The sequence below is a fragment of the Schistocerca piceifrons genome, chromosome 2, assembly GCF_021461385.2.
Source record: "Schistocerca piceifrons isolate TAMUIC-IGC-003096 chromosome 2, iqSchPice1.1, whole genome shotgun sequence".
Lineage (NCBI taxonomy): Eukaryota > Metazoa > Arthropoda > Insecta > Orthoptera > Acrididae > Schistocerca > Schistocerca piceifrons.
In genome coordinates this window covers 970,652,471-970,669,862 of record NC_060139.1, presented here as the reverse complement: position 1 = coordinate 970,669,862, position 17,392 = coordinate 970,652,471, and the positions used below count along the sequence as shown (strand labels likewise).

At 38.8% G+C, this 17,392-nt stretch overlaps 1 protein-coding gene across 3 annotated transcripts in view; it reads left to right on the top strand.

Annotated features, from left to right (window-relative positions):
- LOC124777093 (serine/threonine-protein kinase mig-15) overlaps nucleotides 1-17,392 on the top strand; it is a 342,698-nt gene that overhangs the window by 175,202 nt on the left and 150,104 nt on the right. For all 3 annotated transcript variants that reach the window (XM_047252374.1, XM_047252373.1, XM_047252372.1), the window contains exon 13: nucleotides 14,207-14,424. In XM_047252374.1, the coding sequence (XP_047108330.1) occupies nucleotides 14,207-14,424 (218 nt within the window). The remainder of the gene's footprint in view (nucleotides 1-14,206; nucleotides 14,425-17,392) is intronic.

The window sequence follows — 17,392 nt, the reverse complement described above, 5'->3', positions numbered from 1 at the left end:
TGCTCAAAAGAAAGTGGTTAGAATAACTTGTGGGGCTCAAGTTGCTCATAGTAGGTGTCTGTTTAAAAGGTTAGGAGTACAGCTTCACAGTAAATTTACTTGGTAATGAAATTTTTTCTCAACAACATGGACCAGTTCAAAAACAACAGTCACATTCATGATTATAATACTAGAAGAAAGAAAGACTTACACTATCCTTTACTTAACCTATTTTTGGCACAGAAAATGGTCAAACATGCTGCTGTGAAACTTTTCAATGAATTACCAGATGAAAAAAATATCTGACAGGCAGCAGTAACAATTTCAAAAATAAATTGAAAACGTATCTCTTTGATAACTCCTTCTATACCACTGATGAATTTTTGAATAGGAATAAATAAATCTATGCATATAATATATGCATTTTGTGCCATTTAAGTGAATGGGACACACAATAAAAATATTAAAATAAATTAACACTTTGATTCATGTGTTCATTTCTTATGGACTTGGCACATTCCACATCATAATGGTTTCCATGAGATTGATCAACGGAACATGTAACTAACCAGCCTTCATCATCATATTGAGTGTGGAAAAGGGATGTAAGGGCTTGTACATAATATGCAGAATGTACTATAATCCCAGAGAGTAGCATAAAGTTTTAGGAGGTTTATGTAGTGTTCAGGCCAGAAACAAAAAGTATTGACTCAGTAATTGCACTGTGTACAGTTTACATACTTACAAGGACCACTAGCAAAACGTTTTGGAAAATGCTTCCTTCCAAGCCCACACTCTTTTATTGATTCAAATAGAGCGTACACTAAATAAATACTCTTAAACACGCAAGTCAGTGCAGATGCCCAACAGCAGTGGATGCTAAATAAGATACATTTTGTGTCTGGGGGATGGTTGCAGAGCATTTTGTAATACACTTACCAGAACACGCCGCATACTTCTTGGGAATAGATCAACAAGACACTGTACGATCTTACATGAGTCTTCATCTCAGAAATGTTGAGAGTAGGTGAATGAACACTGCCTTAACTTTACACCAAGAATCCCACAGCTTGAGGTTCAGTCAGCAGTTACCCAATACATTTACCACCATTGTAACTAATGACAGACTGTGACTGGTTGAAATTTACAGAAAGCTAATATCGCACCAAGCATTGGGACCTTACGTGACAATGTTCATTACACAGTTGTGAAGAGAGCAATGAGTACAAACAAAAATCATTGGGCATCATATTTCCTTCAAGTGTACATATCACAGTTTTGAAGCATGAAGAAGATCAAAAGCAACTGCTGATTCACTTATTAGAGTATGCTTTCCTAGACCATTGTAAGAATGCAGCAGAAGCAGTCAAAGGAATGACTGCATGGGCCATTGTACCATCACCTTCTTCTCTTTGCAGTGCTGCAGAAATAAAAGTTCTTCCTTGAAAATTTCTGAATCCAGTACTTCAACTTTATACCCAAAACCAGGCTCAATGTGAATTCTCTATCCCCCATGGCATACCATAGAACACAAAGCTGCATGTGAAAATGTTTTGTATCCACAGAAGCCACATTTTGTCAATGAACATAATGGTTATCGCAAAGTCTTGTGACCAGGAACTCTACCCCACCACCTCTGCTCCCCTTGCCGACCAAATAGTGGTATTGAAATTTTTTTTTCCACAAACAGGGTTGGAACTGGCTTACCCCTGGGGTGAGTGCCACCACAGAAGTGTGCGTTAGTGACCTTGGCCATGTAGGCTGTGAACATAGTGGTTGTAACCTCATTTATTTATATTAATATACTGTATAAGGTCTTGTAGTGCCTTTCTGTGTTAACAGTTTTGAAACTAGGAAGGCCTGTGCACAGGTTAAAGGTAATTTAAATGCAGCATTTGTGTATAATTGTAAACTTCATATGTGTATTCACGAACAGCAGAAACAAAAACCATCAAATGTATTTTATGGAAATCTATCTTATTAATCTGTGTCTGAGGTTTGTTTTAATTGATACAAAACTGTAATAATGTTTTTATTGTTTTTTCAATATGACTAATGCACCTGGTTCATTGCTGTGTTGCTTGCCTGAAAACAAATTAACATAGATGCATAGCAAACTCCTACTTTTTTGTTTTTGTTTTAAAAGGTACATTTTAAGAAAGAATATGTATTGTTGAAAGATAAAAATGAAATTTGAAATGAGATATATGTGATGTATTGTAAATATTAGTAACCGGTTTTGAGAGGTTACTAGTTTACGGGAAGATTACACAGTAAAGTTGGCAGCATGCATTGTACAGTGTTTTAGTATAACTAATGGAAATTTCAGTGGTAAAGTTCAGTTACAATGCACAGCTTGACTGCTAATACATTTCAAAGTTACTTACTAGCTAATGATCATTTCAACTCAGTTTTAAATAATTTACCCTCAACTCTTGCAGTCTTTCCTTTAGCAGACGCACTGCACCTAAGGGGAGGATAAATATAAATTAATTTCAGTTCATCACAGAAAATCCTTTATCTACGAATCTCACGGTGATATGAATTAATAAAGTCCTTTCGGGCTTCCAGGCACGCCAGATGCTTAAAATCCTACAAGCTTTTCACTGAGCTCTCCTCAGCCATTGCTAAGTGGTAAATGACTACCGTAGCACTGTTGCTCTCAGTTATACAGCCATGCTACTGGCTGTGATTTCACTGCTGCTTGCTTCCTCGCTGGATATAGTAATGTTATCTTCCCCCATCCCTTGTGCCTGCTTTTAAATGCATTGGCTGGGTCCCCAGCTGTGCTGAGCCCCAAACCACCGTCCTTGTTGATGGGGCTTCCAGATATTTTTATTTCTGTTGCTAAAGCGTGCTCTGCCACAACTGATTTTTCAGGATAGTGTTGGCATAAGCACCTCTCGTTTTCCATCCGGCATTGCCCTACAATGAGTACTGTTCAGCCAACATAGTACAGGGTGTATACACCTCGAGAAAAACCTGGGAATTTTTTCATCTGGGAGAAAAACAGGAAAAACATGGGATTTTTTTAGAATTTGGGGAATTTTTCACTCTTTTAGTTTTCAGTTAAATCTTGGTAATTTTGACTGCTAAGAACTGATAGTTTAACCAAGAATATTATTGTATCCCGCTACTGCAGCATTATACTGTAGCGATAAAACATAAACAAGAGGAAAAAATAAAGTAAAACTTACGTTGGAAAGGAAATGCGCCATTTGCAACAAAACACACGGCACATGCAAGTGTCTGCCAGTAGCAATATGTGTTAATGGCATTAGGATGAAAGACTGTGCAATAATTCATACAAACTGCTTGTGATGAGCGTGACGTCACAATTGTGTACATTAGCTTCATTAGAGTAGTTGCCACTGGGATCATGCGCCTGCACAGTTGAGTATGAACAGTACATTCTCCTGCTCCTGGCTACTTGAAAGTGGGGCTGTTGGCTGTATCGGCTGTAGCAAGCAGCCAGATGCTACCCAGAAAAAATTTTCTTGCATGCAGTGATTACATTTAATGATTTTGCTATTTCCTCTTCGTTTACAGCTCTCACATCAAATGAAACCAAACGGATTTCCATGGCCAGGAACCATCAATTGAATTAAAATACATTCATGTAATGATGGAAGTCTAAAATACTTCATTAGATTCAGTTTGTTGGTTTTATTTTATGTCTAGGTTTTTTAACAGTCAAGCATTAATCACATTGCAGAACAGTGAAATTATTTTCATCGATTTGCTGAATAAATTTGGCTGTTATTAATCTTTTCTACAGAGGCAGTCAGTTTATTTGAAACGAAATGTTTCATTCCAGACTATTGGCTAGTTTCAACTGTTTGCTGGATGTCAAGTGCACATTTTCACCTTCTGGCATGTATGGCATTATGCCATAATAAAGAACCAAACATGAGACAATGTAGTACTGGCACTCCAAGAAAAATTACATACGGAAAACCACACTGAAAACCTTAGTATCTTGTTGGGGCCTACTTCATTGTGAATCTGGAAACACGAATGTACACTTTAAGTGGAATTATGTATCTTAGTATGGTTTATGAAATTCCTGTCCTTTAGGAGTATTATCTGATGTCCTGTTTCTTTTATAACATAATGGAAGACGTTTTAATGCTTTAAACGTATGAACATAGAGGCTTCCTACGTAATTGTAGCTGTGCACGCGCAGTAATGACTGTTTTCAGGCAGTCAACGGCAACTGCTGAAACGAACCTGTTTCTAATAGCTCACTGGAAAATATTGTGAACGGTGGTTTGAAAACCATCTCTTTCAATGCAAATTTCCTTTTACGCAAGATGAATTATGTTGCGTGTGAGAATGTGCGATAGATTTCTTAAATCACAGAGTGTTCTACTCTTATTTAAAACTTAACACTCTGAGGACCAGCCACTTAGAATAATTTTGAGCCCAGAAGACCAGACATTTATGTCATCATTTAAAATTTTACTGGCACATTTGTGTGATGTATCTTACTTATAGTGTGACACACGTAAAAAAAGACCAATTTATATGTGAAAGCTTTGCTTTTCTGGTGGCCAATTGATCTCTGAGACCAGTATTAGACGTGAAAGCATCTTGTTGTTGTTGTTGTTGTTGTTGTTGTGGTCTTCAGTCCTGAGACTGGTTTGATGCAGCTCTCCATGCTACCCTACCTGTGCAAGCTTCTTCATCTCCCAGTACTTACTGCAACCTACATCCTTCTGAATCTACTTAATGTATTCATCTCTTGGTCTCCCTCTATGATTTTTACCCTCCACACTGCCCTCCAATGTTAAATTTGTGGTCCCTTGATGCCTCAGAACATGCCCTACCAACGGGTCCCTTCTTGTCAAGTTGTGCCACAAACTCCTCTTCTCCCCAATTCTATTAAATACCTCGTCATTCTGCATTCTTCTGTAGCACCACATTTCGAAAGCTTCTATTCTCTTCTTGTCCAAACTATTTATCGTCCATGTTTCACTTCCATACATGGCTACACTCCATACAAATACTTTCAGAAACGACTTCCTGATACTTAAATCTATACTCGATGTTAACAAATTTCTCTTCTTCAGAAACGCTTTCCTTGCCATTGCCAGTCTACATTCGATTGCCAGACTACATTCGATTATCCTCATTTTGCTTTTGTTGATGTTCATCTTATATCCTCCTTTCAAGACACTGTCCATTCCGTTCAACTGCTCTTCCAAGTCCTTTGCTGTCTCTGACAGTATTACAATGTCATCGGCGAATCTCAAAAGTTTTTATTTCGTCTCGATGGATTTTAATACCTACTCCACATTTTTCTTTTGTTTCCTTTGCTGCTTGCTCAATATACAGATTGAACAACATCGGGGAGAGGCTACAACCCTGTCTTACTCCCTTCCCAACCACTGCTTGCCTTTCATGTCCCTCGACTCTTATAACTGCCATCTGGTTTCTGTACAAATTGTAAATAGCCTTTCGCTCTCTGTATTTTATACCTGCCACCTCCAGAATTTGAAAGAGAGTATTCCAGTCAACATTGTCAAAAGCTTTCTCTAAGTCTACAAATGCTAGGAACGTAGGTTTGCCTTTCCTTAATCTTTCTTCTAAGATAAGTCGTAGGGTCAGTACTGCCTCACGTGTTCCAATATTTCTACAGAATCCAAACTGATCTTCCCCGAGGTCGGTTTCTACCAGTTTTTCCATTTGTCTGTAAAGAATTCGCGTTAGTATTTTGCGGCTGTGACTTATTAGACTGATAGTTCGGTAATTTTCACATCTGTCAACAAATGCTTTCTTTTGGATTGGAATTATTATATTCTTCTTGAAGTCTGAGGGTATTTCTCCTGTCTCATACATCTTGCTCACCAGATGGTACAGTTTTGTCAGGACTGGCTCTCCCAAGACCGTCAGTAGTTCTAATGGAATGTTGTCTACTCCCGGGTCCTTGTTTCGTTTCAGGTCTTTGAGTGCTCTTTCAAACTCTTCACGCAGTATCGTATCTCCCATTTCATCTTCATCTACATTCTCTTCCATTTCCATAATATTGTCCTCAAGTACATCGCTCCTGTATAGACCCTCTATATACTCCTTCCACCTTTCTGCTTTCCCTTCTTTGCTTAGAACTGGGTTTCCATCTGCACTCTTGATATTCGTGAAAGCATAGCTTTTCTTACAGCCACACTTGTATATTAATTTAAACCATGTACTTTTCCTACTTGTGTGTTTGCGCTGCTTAACAGTGATGTTGCTGTTCGCTGACTACATCACATGTTCTATGCTCCGAATGTCTGCTTTCATTGGCTGGCGAGATCACATGACTTGAGCTATGATTGATTTACAAAAGCGCACTGCAATCTCGATTTCAATGCTTCGCGTACTAAAGTGCTGTGTTTGGTGGAATTCAAATTTATACTTTTGTAATATGAAAATATGCAGCGTACTTGTTGCTGCACGTCAAATATCTTTCTTTATTTCGCTTGTGGTCGTTTACTAATACGCCAGGAAGTTCAAGCTTGTACATAAAACCTTAACCCTTCAAAGGATTGATAAATTTTACAATTCTGATGGAAAGTATACTGCCACTTAACACAGAAAAAGTGTATTTTCATCCAAGAGAAGGTGTATTTTTAACCGGGAAATCCGGGAATTTTTTTTTCCTTGTCCATGCATACACCCTATAGTAACAGTCACCGTGCATGGTATTTTGTGCACTCCAAACATTCTGTAGGTCTCCTGTACACACTGTGGCTGAGGTGTCCATTGGCTTTCTGGCAAGTCAGGACGTTAAGGAAGGGCAGTGTACCATCTCTCTCTCTCTCTCTCTCTCTCTCTCTCTGTCATTGTAAACCTAATGTGGTTGTGACTGCCATTCTGATGTTCTAAGAATTCTCCCAGCTTTCACGTCTGTGGGCCAGATGATAGTTTTATCATTGATGTAATGATAAAAGCAACTTCTCCTCATTGTGAACTCTATTGAGTCCCCAATTTACAGACAGACAGAACATCTAGCTAGCCTCCTTATGCTGCATGTGGGTCGCTGTGCAAAAACACTAATGATTTTATCCACTGAATTAAACGTCTTCATGTTGGAGAAGGTAATATAATGATCAGGTTTGATGTGGTCTCCCTATACACATGTTCCTGATAAAGACTGTACAGATCTTCTCTCCCAGTTATTTGATAGTACGGTTGTGGGATTGTTTAAGCACACTTTCACATCATTGTATTTCTTATAGAATGTGCTGGTTTTGCTGAAAAACCTATGGGCACCTCAGCCACAGCGTGTAAAGGAAACCTACACAAAGGGGCCGGTATCTGCAGGCTCTTAGTCAAGACAAGCGTTTGGTTCAACCCACGTTAAAACCTGATCGACAGGGTTGGTATTTTTAGAAGAAAAACAAAGGGGAAAAGGTGCTAAAACACGGTAAGAAAGGAACAAAAAGGTGCTGAATTACTCAGCTAATGCAGAAAATTCTCTTTCTTCTATTTTAGTTTATTACGTTGCAAAAAAGTACAGCAAATCATCACTCATACAGGGTGTGTATGCTCTGGGATATCTGGGAAAAACCTGGGAATTTTTTTATTCAGGAGAAACCCGTGAAAAACTCTGGAATTTTTCAGTTAAATTTTTATAGTTTTGACTGGTAAGAACTGATAAACAGCAAAATGTGTTACAGGCTTTAGAATGAAGACTATGGAATACTTTATAACAGTAAACTGCTGCCAGTGAGCGTGACGTCACAACTGTTTATATTAGTACATTTGAGCAGTTGTCAGCGGGCTCACGCGCATGCACAGTTGAGCTGCATACGGGCAGTACCTTTTCCGCTTCTGGCTACTTGAAATGTGGCTGTTATCTGTATCAGCAACAGTAACAGGCAGCCAGTTGCTACCTGGAAAAATTTTTCTGTTATGCCCAAGCTGCCAGATTCGCACATATGCAGAACACTCTGGGTTGTAGTGGGGAGGGAGTTGGTCTCCATGTGAGCCGTGTTTACTTTTAGTGATTTTGCTGCTTCCTCCTCGTTTACAGTTCTCACGTCAAATGAAAACAAAACAGATTTCTGTAGCTGGGAGTGGTCAAGTAAATTAAAACACATTCACATAATTGCAGAAGGCCAATATATGTTATTAGTTTCAGTTTTCTGATTTTATTTTATTTCCATATTTTGCTGTCGAGCATTAATCGTCTTGCAGAACAATGAAGTTATTTTTGTCGCTTTGTGAAATAAATGTGGCTTTTATTAATTTTTTCCACAGAGACAGTCAGTTTATTAGAAACGAAGTGTTTCATCCCACACTGTCCTGCCCGCGCGCGTTAAAATGTTTTCTGGTGCTCTCAGGCAACTGCTGAAACAAACCTGTTTCTAACAGGTTACGTAAAATTTGACTGGCACATTTGTGTGATGTATCTTAAAGTGTAACACACATAAAAAGACCAATATTATGTGTGAAAGCTTAGCTTTTCTTGTAGCGGCACGATGTGCATTAATTTAAACCATTAACTTTTCCTGTTTGTGGGTTCGTGCTACTTAACAGTGATGTTGCTATTGGCTGACTACATCATGTGTCCTATACTCTGAATATCTGCTGTCATTGGCTGGCGAGATCACATGACATGAGCTATGATTGGTTTACCAAAGTGCATTTCAATCTCAATGTCAAAGCTTCGGAAACTAATGTGCTGTGTCTGGTGCAATTTGAATCCATAGAATACGAAAATATGCAGCGTAAATGTTCTTGCACATTAAAGATCTTTCCAAAACTTCTTTTTTGCCAAGTTTTTTTTGTTTTCTGGAGTGCAAGGAAGTTCTACGCAGGTGTATTAAACATTTACCATTAAAAGGATTGATATTTTTATAGTTTTGGGGGAAAGTGTACTGTCACTTAAAATGGAAGAAGTCTATTTTTGAGCTATGAAGAAGTGTATTTTCACACATTAAAAGTGCTTTTTTACCAGGAAATAAAAATTGAGGAATTTATTTATTTATTTTTCTTCTCGACATATACACCCTGCTCATAAGAAAAATGAACGAATCTTTTGTAATTCAAGACATTCGGCGTCTTTACATTTTTAAAAATAAGTGTGTTTGTATTAGGAGATAGAAATGTCTTTGTAGATGCTACAGCTTCTTTAGACAACCACAGAAACCATTGGGGCAAACTTGCTACTCACTTAGAATGGCAACTGTACAGGAGTGGTAAATTCCTCAGTATCCGGGTTGTTCTTAAAATTAGACTTTGATAAGGCCATCTGCCTCTCCTTCACAGAAGTAACAGTATCCCATTGTTTTTTTTTCTTTTCTTCTGTCCTTTGCAATAGCTGCAGGCAGGTGTTTGTAACTATGGACAAAAAATAGTTCTGACTGCAAATTATGTATTTTCACTGGTAATGAAAGTGACTGTGGCTTGGAAATTGCATCTGCGTTGACTGGGTACAAAGAATGAAAGAACTCTTTTAATCTTCTCAGAACTCTCACACAACATAGCAGCACACTAAATCCACGATCTCCAGCAAGTAGTGACTGGGAAACTTGGAAGGGAAGGCAACAACACTGCACAGAGCTTTCAGTGGATAGATGAAGTGATATGCAATGTCATCTTCATTCCTTATGGATTCACAATCCCCATGAAGGGCATGGACCAAGCATGTCAACGTACTTCAAGTTAGGGAATAAAAATTTTCAGTTGATTAACAACTGAGACCATGCATGGAGGCTGGTTTGTAACCACCAGAAGAATGTTTTCAAACTTGATACCACTAGGCCACAGTTTTCGACAGAAATCTATGATAGATTGCATTACTGTGCTGGCATTAGCTTTCTGCAGCCTGTATATTTGTCACAACATGGGCTTAATTATCTCCCCTGCTAAGGGTAAAACTAAAATGTTAAAACATATTGTTCCATTGAGTCTGTAGTTGCATCTAGAATGATTCCCACATCAGTCATAGACACTTTCTCCTTGATTCTTTTTATTGTTTCTTACTAAATGGGCTCTATGTAGTTTTTTCTTAAAGTATTATTTGTGTATTCCTGAATAAATCCCTTGAAGGCTGGATGGTTCAACTTACTGAGCAGAATTTCTGCTTGTGTAAGAATTGCACACAAATCAGTGTTGAATTCCTTCAAATTTTGCTTCAAATGCATTTTGTAACAGAGGCTGGTGTAATTTGTTTGTTTGAAGAGTCATCTTCTTTTAATACTCGTACCTGGAAATGTATTGTTTGATGCGATCTCACTGGTGTTTTTCTCCTAACAAAATTCTTCTGTCATAAATAGTACATAGCATAACAGCTCCATCAATTTCTATGGAATTTGGTTTGGATTTATGAGCCAGAATAAAAAGAGTAGGTACTTGGACACCTTCGCTATGGTAAAATCTAAAATCTAGTAATAAACTTGTTTAGTAACAAAGTAACATTCCCGAGCAGCAGGCTACTGATTCTGGTGAAATTAGAAGGATAGAGTGAAATACAGTCAGTGAAGTACACTCATTGTCATTTGCATTGTTGTAAGTTATTTATAGCAGTAAAGTGAGAGGGATAGTATTTGTCAGCTACACAATTATTTTCCATTATTGCGGCATGCTTTTAGTCCTACATTTACTGAGGGAAGTAGGCTTACTATTCGCATATTCACTGCAAGCTGAGGATACAGTAATTGAAATTTAAATATTTTGTATTGATTTGAAACTATAGAGAAATGGAATTAAACTTACAAGCCATTTCTCTTATGAATAATACACTGAAGAGCCAAAGAAACTGGTACGCCTGTCTAATATCATGTAGTGCCTCTGTGAGCATGCAGAAGTGCCACAACATGACGTGGCATGGACTCGACTAATGTCTGAAGTAGTGCTGGAAGGAATTGACACCATGAATCCTGTAGGACTGTCCATTAATCCATAAGAGTGTGAGGGAATGGAGCTCTCTTCCGAACAGCACATTGCAAGGCATCCCAGATATGCTCAATAATGTTCATTTCTGGGGAGTTTGGTGGCCAGCGGATACGCAGAAGAATGTTCCTAGAGCCACTCTGCAATTTGTGGAAGGGTTACAATTCTGTCACGTTGAACGATTCTCTTCAGTCATCATTGGTCCTATTCTTGCAGGACCCTTTCAAGCCTAAGAGATGACGGAGATTTGATGTTTCACCGGATTCCTGATATTCATGGTACTCTCGTGAAATGGTCGTATGGAAAAATCCCCACTTCATCGCTACCTAGGAGAGCTGTGTCCTATCGCTTGTGTGTCAACTATAACACCACATTCAAACTCACTTAAATGTAGATAACCTGCCATTGTAGCAGCAGTGACAGATCTAACAACTGCACCAGACACTTGTTGTCTTATATAGGCATTGCTGACCGCAGCGCCATATTCTGCCTTTTTACATCTCTCTGTATTTGAATATGCATGCCTATGCCAGTTTGGCACTTCAGCGTAAAATGCTCTCAAGGTGATTACCAAGAAGCTACAGTAAAAGAAAAGAAAGAAAAATGGGGATTATGGACAGGGTCAGAGGAAAACAGTAAAGGAATAAAGATCCCAAAAAGGGTCATGAAAACATGTTCTTTTCACAACTACAGGAAAACTTTCGCACTGTGGTATCTTTCTAAAGGGGTTTAATTTACCCTTAAAAAAAGGTGTTCATCAAAAAATCCTAACCCTGTTTATCACACGGAAACTTATCACATTTCTGAGGTCTACATCTACATCTACATGACTACTCTGCAATTCACATTTAAGTGCTTGGCAGAGGGTTCGTCGAACCACAATCATACTATCTCTCTACCATTCCACTCCCGAACAGCGCACGGGAAAAACGAACACCTAAACCTTTCTGTTCGAGCTCTGATTTCTCTTATTTTATTTTAATGATCATTCCTACCTATGTAGGTTGGGCTCAACAAAATATTTTCGCATTCGGGAGAGAAAGTTGGTGACTGAAATTTCGTAAGTAGATCTCGCTGCGACGAAAAACGTCTTTGCTTTAGTAACTTCCATCCCAATTCGCGTATCATAACTGCCACACTCTCTCCCCTACTACGTGATAATACAAAACGAGCTGCCCTTTTTTGCGCCCTTTCGATGTCCTCCGTCAATCCCACCTGGTAAGGATCCCACACCATGCAGCAATATTCTAACAGAGGACGAACGAGTGTAGTGTAAGCTGTCTCTTTAGTGGACTTGTTGCATCTTCTAAGTGTCCTGCCTATGAAACGCAACCATTGGCTCGCCTTCCCCACAATATTATCTATGTGGTCTTTCCAACTGAAGTTGTTCGTAATTTTAACACCCAGGTACTTAGTTGAATTGACAGCCTTGAGAATTGTACTATTTATCGAGTAATCGAATTCCAACGGATTTCTTTTGGAACTCATGTGGATCACCTCACACTTTTCATTATTTAGCGTCAACTGCCACCTGCCACACCATACAGCAATCTTTTCTAAATCGCTTTGCAACTGATACTGGTCTTCGGATGACCTTAATAGACGGTAAATTACAGCATCATCTGCGAACAACCTAAGAGAACTGCTCAGATTGTCACCCAGGTCATTTATATAGATCAGGAACAGCAGAGGTCCTAGGACACTTCCCTGGGGAACACCTGATATCAATTCAGTTTTACTCGATGATTTGCCGTCTATTACTACGAACTGCGACCTTCCTGACAGGAAATCACGAATCCAGTCACACAACTGAGACGATACCCCATAGGCCCGCAGCTTGATTAGAAGTCGCTTGTGAGGAACGGTGTCAAAAGCTTTCCGGAAATCTAGAAATACGGAATCAACTTGAGATCCCCTGTCGATAACGGCCATTACTTCATGCGAATAAAGTGCACAAGAACGATGTTTTCTGAAACCATGCTGATTACGTATCAATAGATCGTTCCCTTCGAGGTGACTCATAATGCCAAATTTCGCATGTCTGTAAATTTTAGCCAATCTTGGGGATTTCGCGTTCTTCTGAACTTCGCATGCTTTTTCCATTGCCTCTGCAACAGCGTTCGGACCTGTTTTGTGTACCATGGGGGATCAGTTCCATCTCTTACCAGTTTATGAGGTATGAATCTCTCAATTGCTGTTGCTACTATATCTTTGAATTTGAGCCACATCTCGTCTACATTTGCATAGTCAATTCGGAAGGAATGGAGATTGTCTCTTAGGAAGGCTTGTAGTGACACTTTATCCGCTTTTTTAAATAAAATTATTTTGTGTTTGTTTCTGGTGGATTTGGAAGAAACGGTATTGAGCCTAGCTACAACGACCTTGTGATCACTAATCCCTGTATGAGTCATGATGGAGATAGTCTCTTAGGAAGGCTTCTAGTGACACTTTATCCGCTTTTTTAAATAAAATTATTTTGCGTTTGTTTCTGGTGGATTTGGAAGAAACGGTATTGAGCCTAGCTACAACGACCTTGTGGTCACTAATCCCTGTATCAGTCATGATGCTCTCTATCAGCTCTGGATTGTTTGTGGCTAAGAGGTCAAGTGTGTTTTCGCAACCATTTACAATTCACGTGGGTTCGTGGACTAACTGCTTGAAATAGTTTTCGGAGAAAGCATTTAGGACAATCTCGGAAGATGTTTTCTGCCTACCACTGGTTTTGAACAAGTATTTTTGCCAACATATCGAGGGAAGGTTGAAGTCCCCGCCAACTATAACTGTATGAGTGGGGTATTTGTTTGTTATGAGACTCAATTTTCCATCTTCACACACGTGCAGGCCCCCCCCCCCCCCCCCCCCCCCCCCCCCCCCCCCCCACACACACACACACACACACACACACACACACACACACACACACACACACACACACACACACAAGAATCAAAGTATCTCAGTGCATATATTGTGTACACCTGAAGGTGGAAGCTTGTTCTTTGGAAATTCATCAGTTTTAATGTGATCAGATCACAAGATATTAATATGGATGGGCCAAATTACTCTCTTAAATCTGCTTCCATTGAGCAGTGGATAAAATTATAGCTATTAACCAATCCTTGGAATAGAAGATTAATACAATAATTTTTATGTAATTGAGGAACCACAGCAGTCAGATTTAACATTTTAATAATAAAAGGCAGTGCAGATCGCAATATATTACCTATTTTTAATTACAGTAACAAAAAAAAATTATTGGTATCTGGACTGTCTTTTGTTGTTAGAACATTAATGCAATTTTTTTAGCTGCAGCTTTGCTTGAAAGTTTCTTATTTTTGGTTTCTAGGATTTGGACATGATTGTGGATCAGCTGAATGAGTTAGTTATGGGCCAGCAGGAAGTACCAGCAAGATCTCGTCAAAATGGGAAAGGACCTTTACCATCATCTCTTCCACAGTCTTCTTCTTCAATTTTGGATGCTGCTGACTCAGATTCTGATGACGATGATGATGGCAAAGTCCGCAATGATGGGACACTTCTGGCAAGCGATCCTCCAAAACCACTGTACGTTGTTTTGTCATTGCTGCTGTGCTGAGTAGGATTTATAGAAATTGTGGTCAAAACATACCTGATACTCTGCCATAATGTGAGACATTATTTTGTACATGGGGTTAACACATTGTAGACATAGTGATTTGCTTCATTTTGTTTTGAACGTATTGAGTCTACACAGATGTACAATTTTTCATTTTTTTTCGTAAATTGGGAGAAAGTAGAGAAAATGTGTTGGTTTAGACATTTACATACATCCATATATACCATCACCATGATGAATGTCGAATTGGGTGGTGGTTGGTGTCATCTTTGTCACTGATGGGATCCCAACCCTATTGCATTAGTTCACTGCGTAACTATTACAAAAACGCTTGGTGCTCTCCATTTTGTAGATACTGGATGCAGGTGCAACTTGGCATTTTCCATGAACATTTCATTCATTTTTGATGCAACTGGTACGTTGGAGACTGTGCAAAATTAGGTCTGGATGTTTGTTTAGTTCACTCATTTGTTTTATTCTCACAAATTAGATAATGAAGGTAGGTACTGAATCACGAAAGACAAGGAACTTAGTTACTTGTCGATATGCAATAATCTAACCAGCAATTTTTTTACATACTGTGAAGAAAAATAATAGTAAGTAACCAGAAACAAATCATGTGTAAATCAAGAAATTTTATACTATAGAGAATGACTGAATGAGGCAGTGCGGCCTTTTAAGACACTAAGTGAATTCATATTTGGGTGGATGGAGCTGCTCTGTTCAACCATCCAGATTTGGGTTTTCTATGGTTTTCCTAGATCACTAAGGCAAATTTTGGGATGGTTCCTTAATCAAGACCACAACTGACCACCTGTCCTATTCCCTGTCAAAGCATGTTGTGTGTGCCGTGTGTTGTATATTTTGGCCTATTGATGTGCGTCGTATTACCTCAACAAATCCAATATAGTTGTGAGATGATCCTTGGATGAATAAATATAAATAAAATAAGTAAAAGCTTCAACAAACAGTGTGCTTGCAAATGTAAATACTCTCACTTTAATAGTGTTGTCCTGCCCATAAGGAAATTTTACAGCTTCAAGTAGATCTTGTAATGCACTGCAAATGTGGAGACAAACCCTCAGTCCATCTTTTGACCGCTTGGGTTGATGTTCATTATATCGGGAACGGATGTTAAGCTGCAGGTGTTCATTTATGCATAAAATGGAGGATGCACAGCCTCCTCCTATTTCTCAAAGAACAACATTCTGACGATCATGTTGGTCAAGCAAAGCCTTCATGTTGTGGCTGTCTTACGTTAAGTTTATTGTACCAGATACTTAAACATGCCTGTATTGATTGTGATACATAGTGTGTGGTACACTGTTGTTTGTTGATCTGATGCATCATCCCTTAGGAAAAGCAGTTGTCCGTGTGTTCCGTGCTCTAGCGGAATGTGTATTGTGTTCTTGGGTGCATCTTTGTCTTTTCAAGGGGTTACACTTCACAAGAAATTTCATTGGTGTTTTTATTTGTTTATTTATTTTTAAATTGGCTGCTATCTTCTGAATGCCCAGTGGAACTCCTTTTGTTTGATTGTCATACTTAACTCTGAAAGCACTGATTGACATTCAGCCCTTTGCAATTGACACCATTTTCTTTGAATAAATGAACAGCAACTGAGAAACTGGGACCTGTTGTAGTATGGACTATGCCAAAATCAAGAAGCTCATTGTAGACCACCTATGTATTTGTTGGCCTTAGGTACATTGTTTAGGCACTAAAATGTGGCATTGTCTGGTAGCTGTGCCTATCATGAAACAATTGCTATATATTTTTTCCCGTTCTGTTTGGTTCTACACCAGCAGTACATTTGGAAGATGAGAGTGGTACAGTCATAGTGGAAGAAGTTAGAATGTGGTTTGTATCCCTAATTAGAATCATTTGCTGTTATCTCGAGTCAGCAATAAATAACAGTGGAGCTTGTTTACATCAGAATTCTCACTGTTATATCATTAATGATTGTGGAAGATATGTTTAAATAATTCTCTCTGAGCAATTATATGTTACTTGAAGTACTATAAGAGTGTGAAAAGACATAAATTTGAATTTTCATTATAAACTCAAATATCAGCAGTAATTCTTTTCAAGTTTGTACCTCATCTCAGTCCTCAAATGTTGTAACTTGTGTTTCACATCCTTCCAATATTTCCTGGAACTTGGATTTTGTCTAACAGGGAACCCCTTGAGTGCTGGTCACAAAAGGCTAATGATGTGGCATTCGGTGCCCCACATATTGTCTACCATGCAACCACAGTGTTGGCTGCTAGTGGCGACAGGGGACAGGACTGGAAGTATCCAATGTTGAGCACAGCATGAGGATAAGGAGCATAGTTGAACTGCTTAGTTGAACTGCTTAGTTGAACTGCTTAGTTGACAAGTAACTCTCAACAGTACTACAGTGCTAGTAGTGTTGATACAGAGCAGGGCAGTGGAAATAATAAACAAAGCAAACATTGCATTATATCCACAACAACAGTTGCTGAAGTTGACATTACTTTAGAAAGGAATCCAAGAAAGAAGTGACAGATGAAATACTAGTGTTCCTGCAAGATGAGTCACTGGAAAATGTGGTGTCCTATGCTTGACTGTGCGGCCAATGTACATGGGGAGTACAGTGATGACGATATGTGCTTAACAAGTGAAAGTGATCGGAAACGGTTGTCAAGCCATGTAATTCATTATCCTTGTTGGACCGAGAACCACAAATCCCGTAACCAGTAAAATATAGTAAAAGACAATCATTGTCCAAGGAGTGGGTACTAAACATAATTAACACATGAAAGATCATCCACAGCACAGTACAAATACAGTTATGATCAGATTTCATATAATTATGCAGAAGTATGATCGTATAGTGCCTAAGAAAAGCTACAGATATTCAAGGAAGGACAGGTGCACTGGTGTTCCCACATTTCAAAGATGCTCTATACAGTC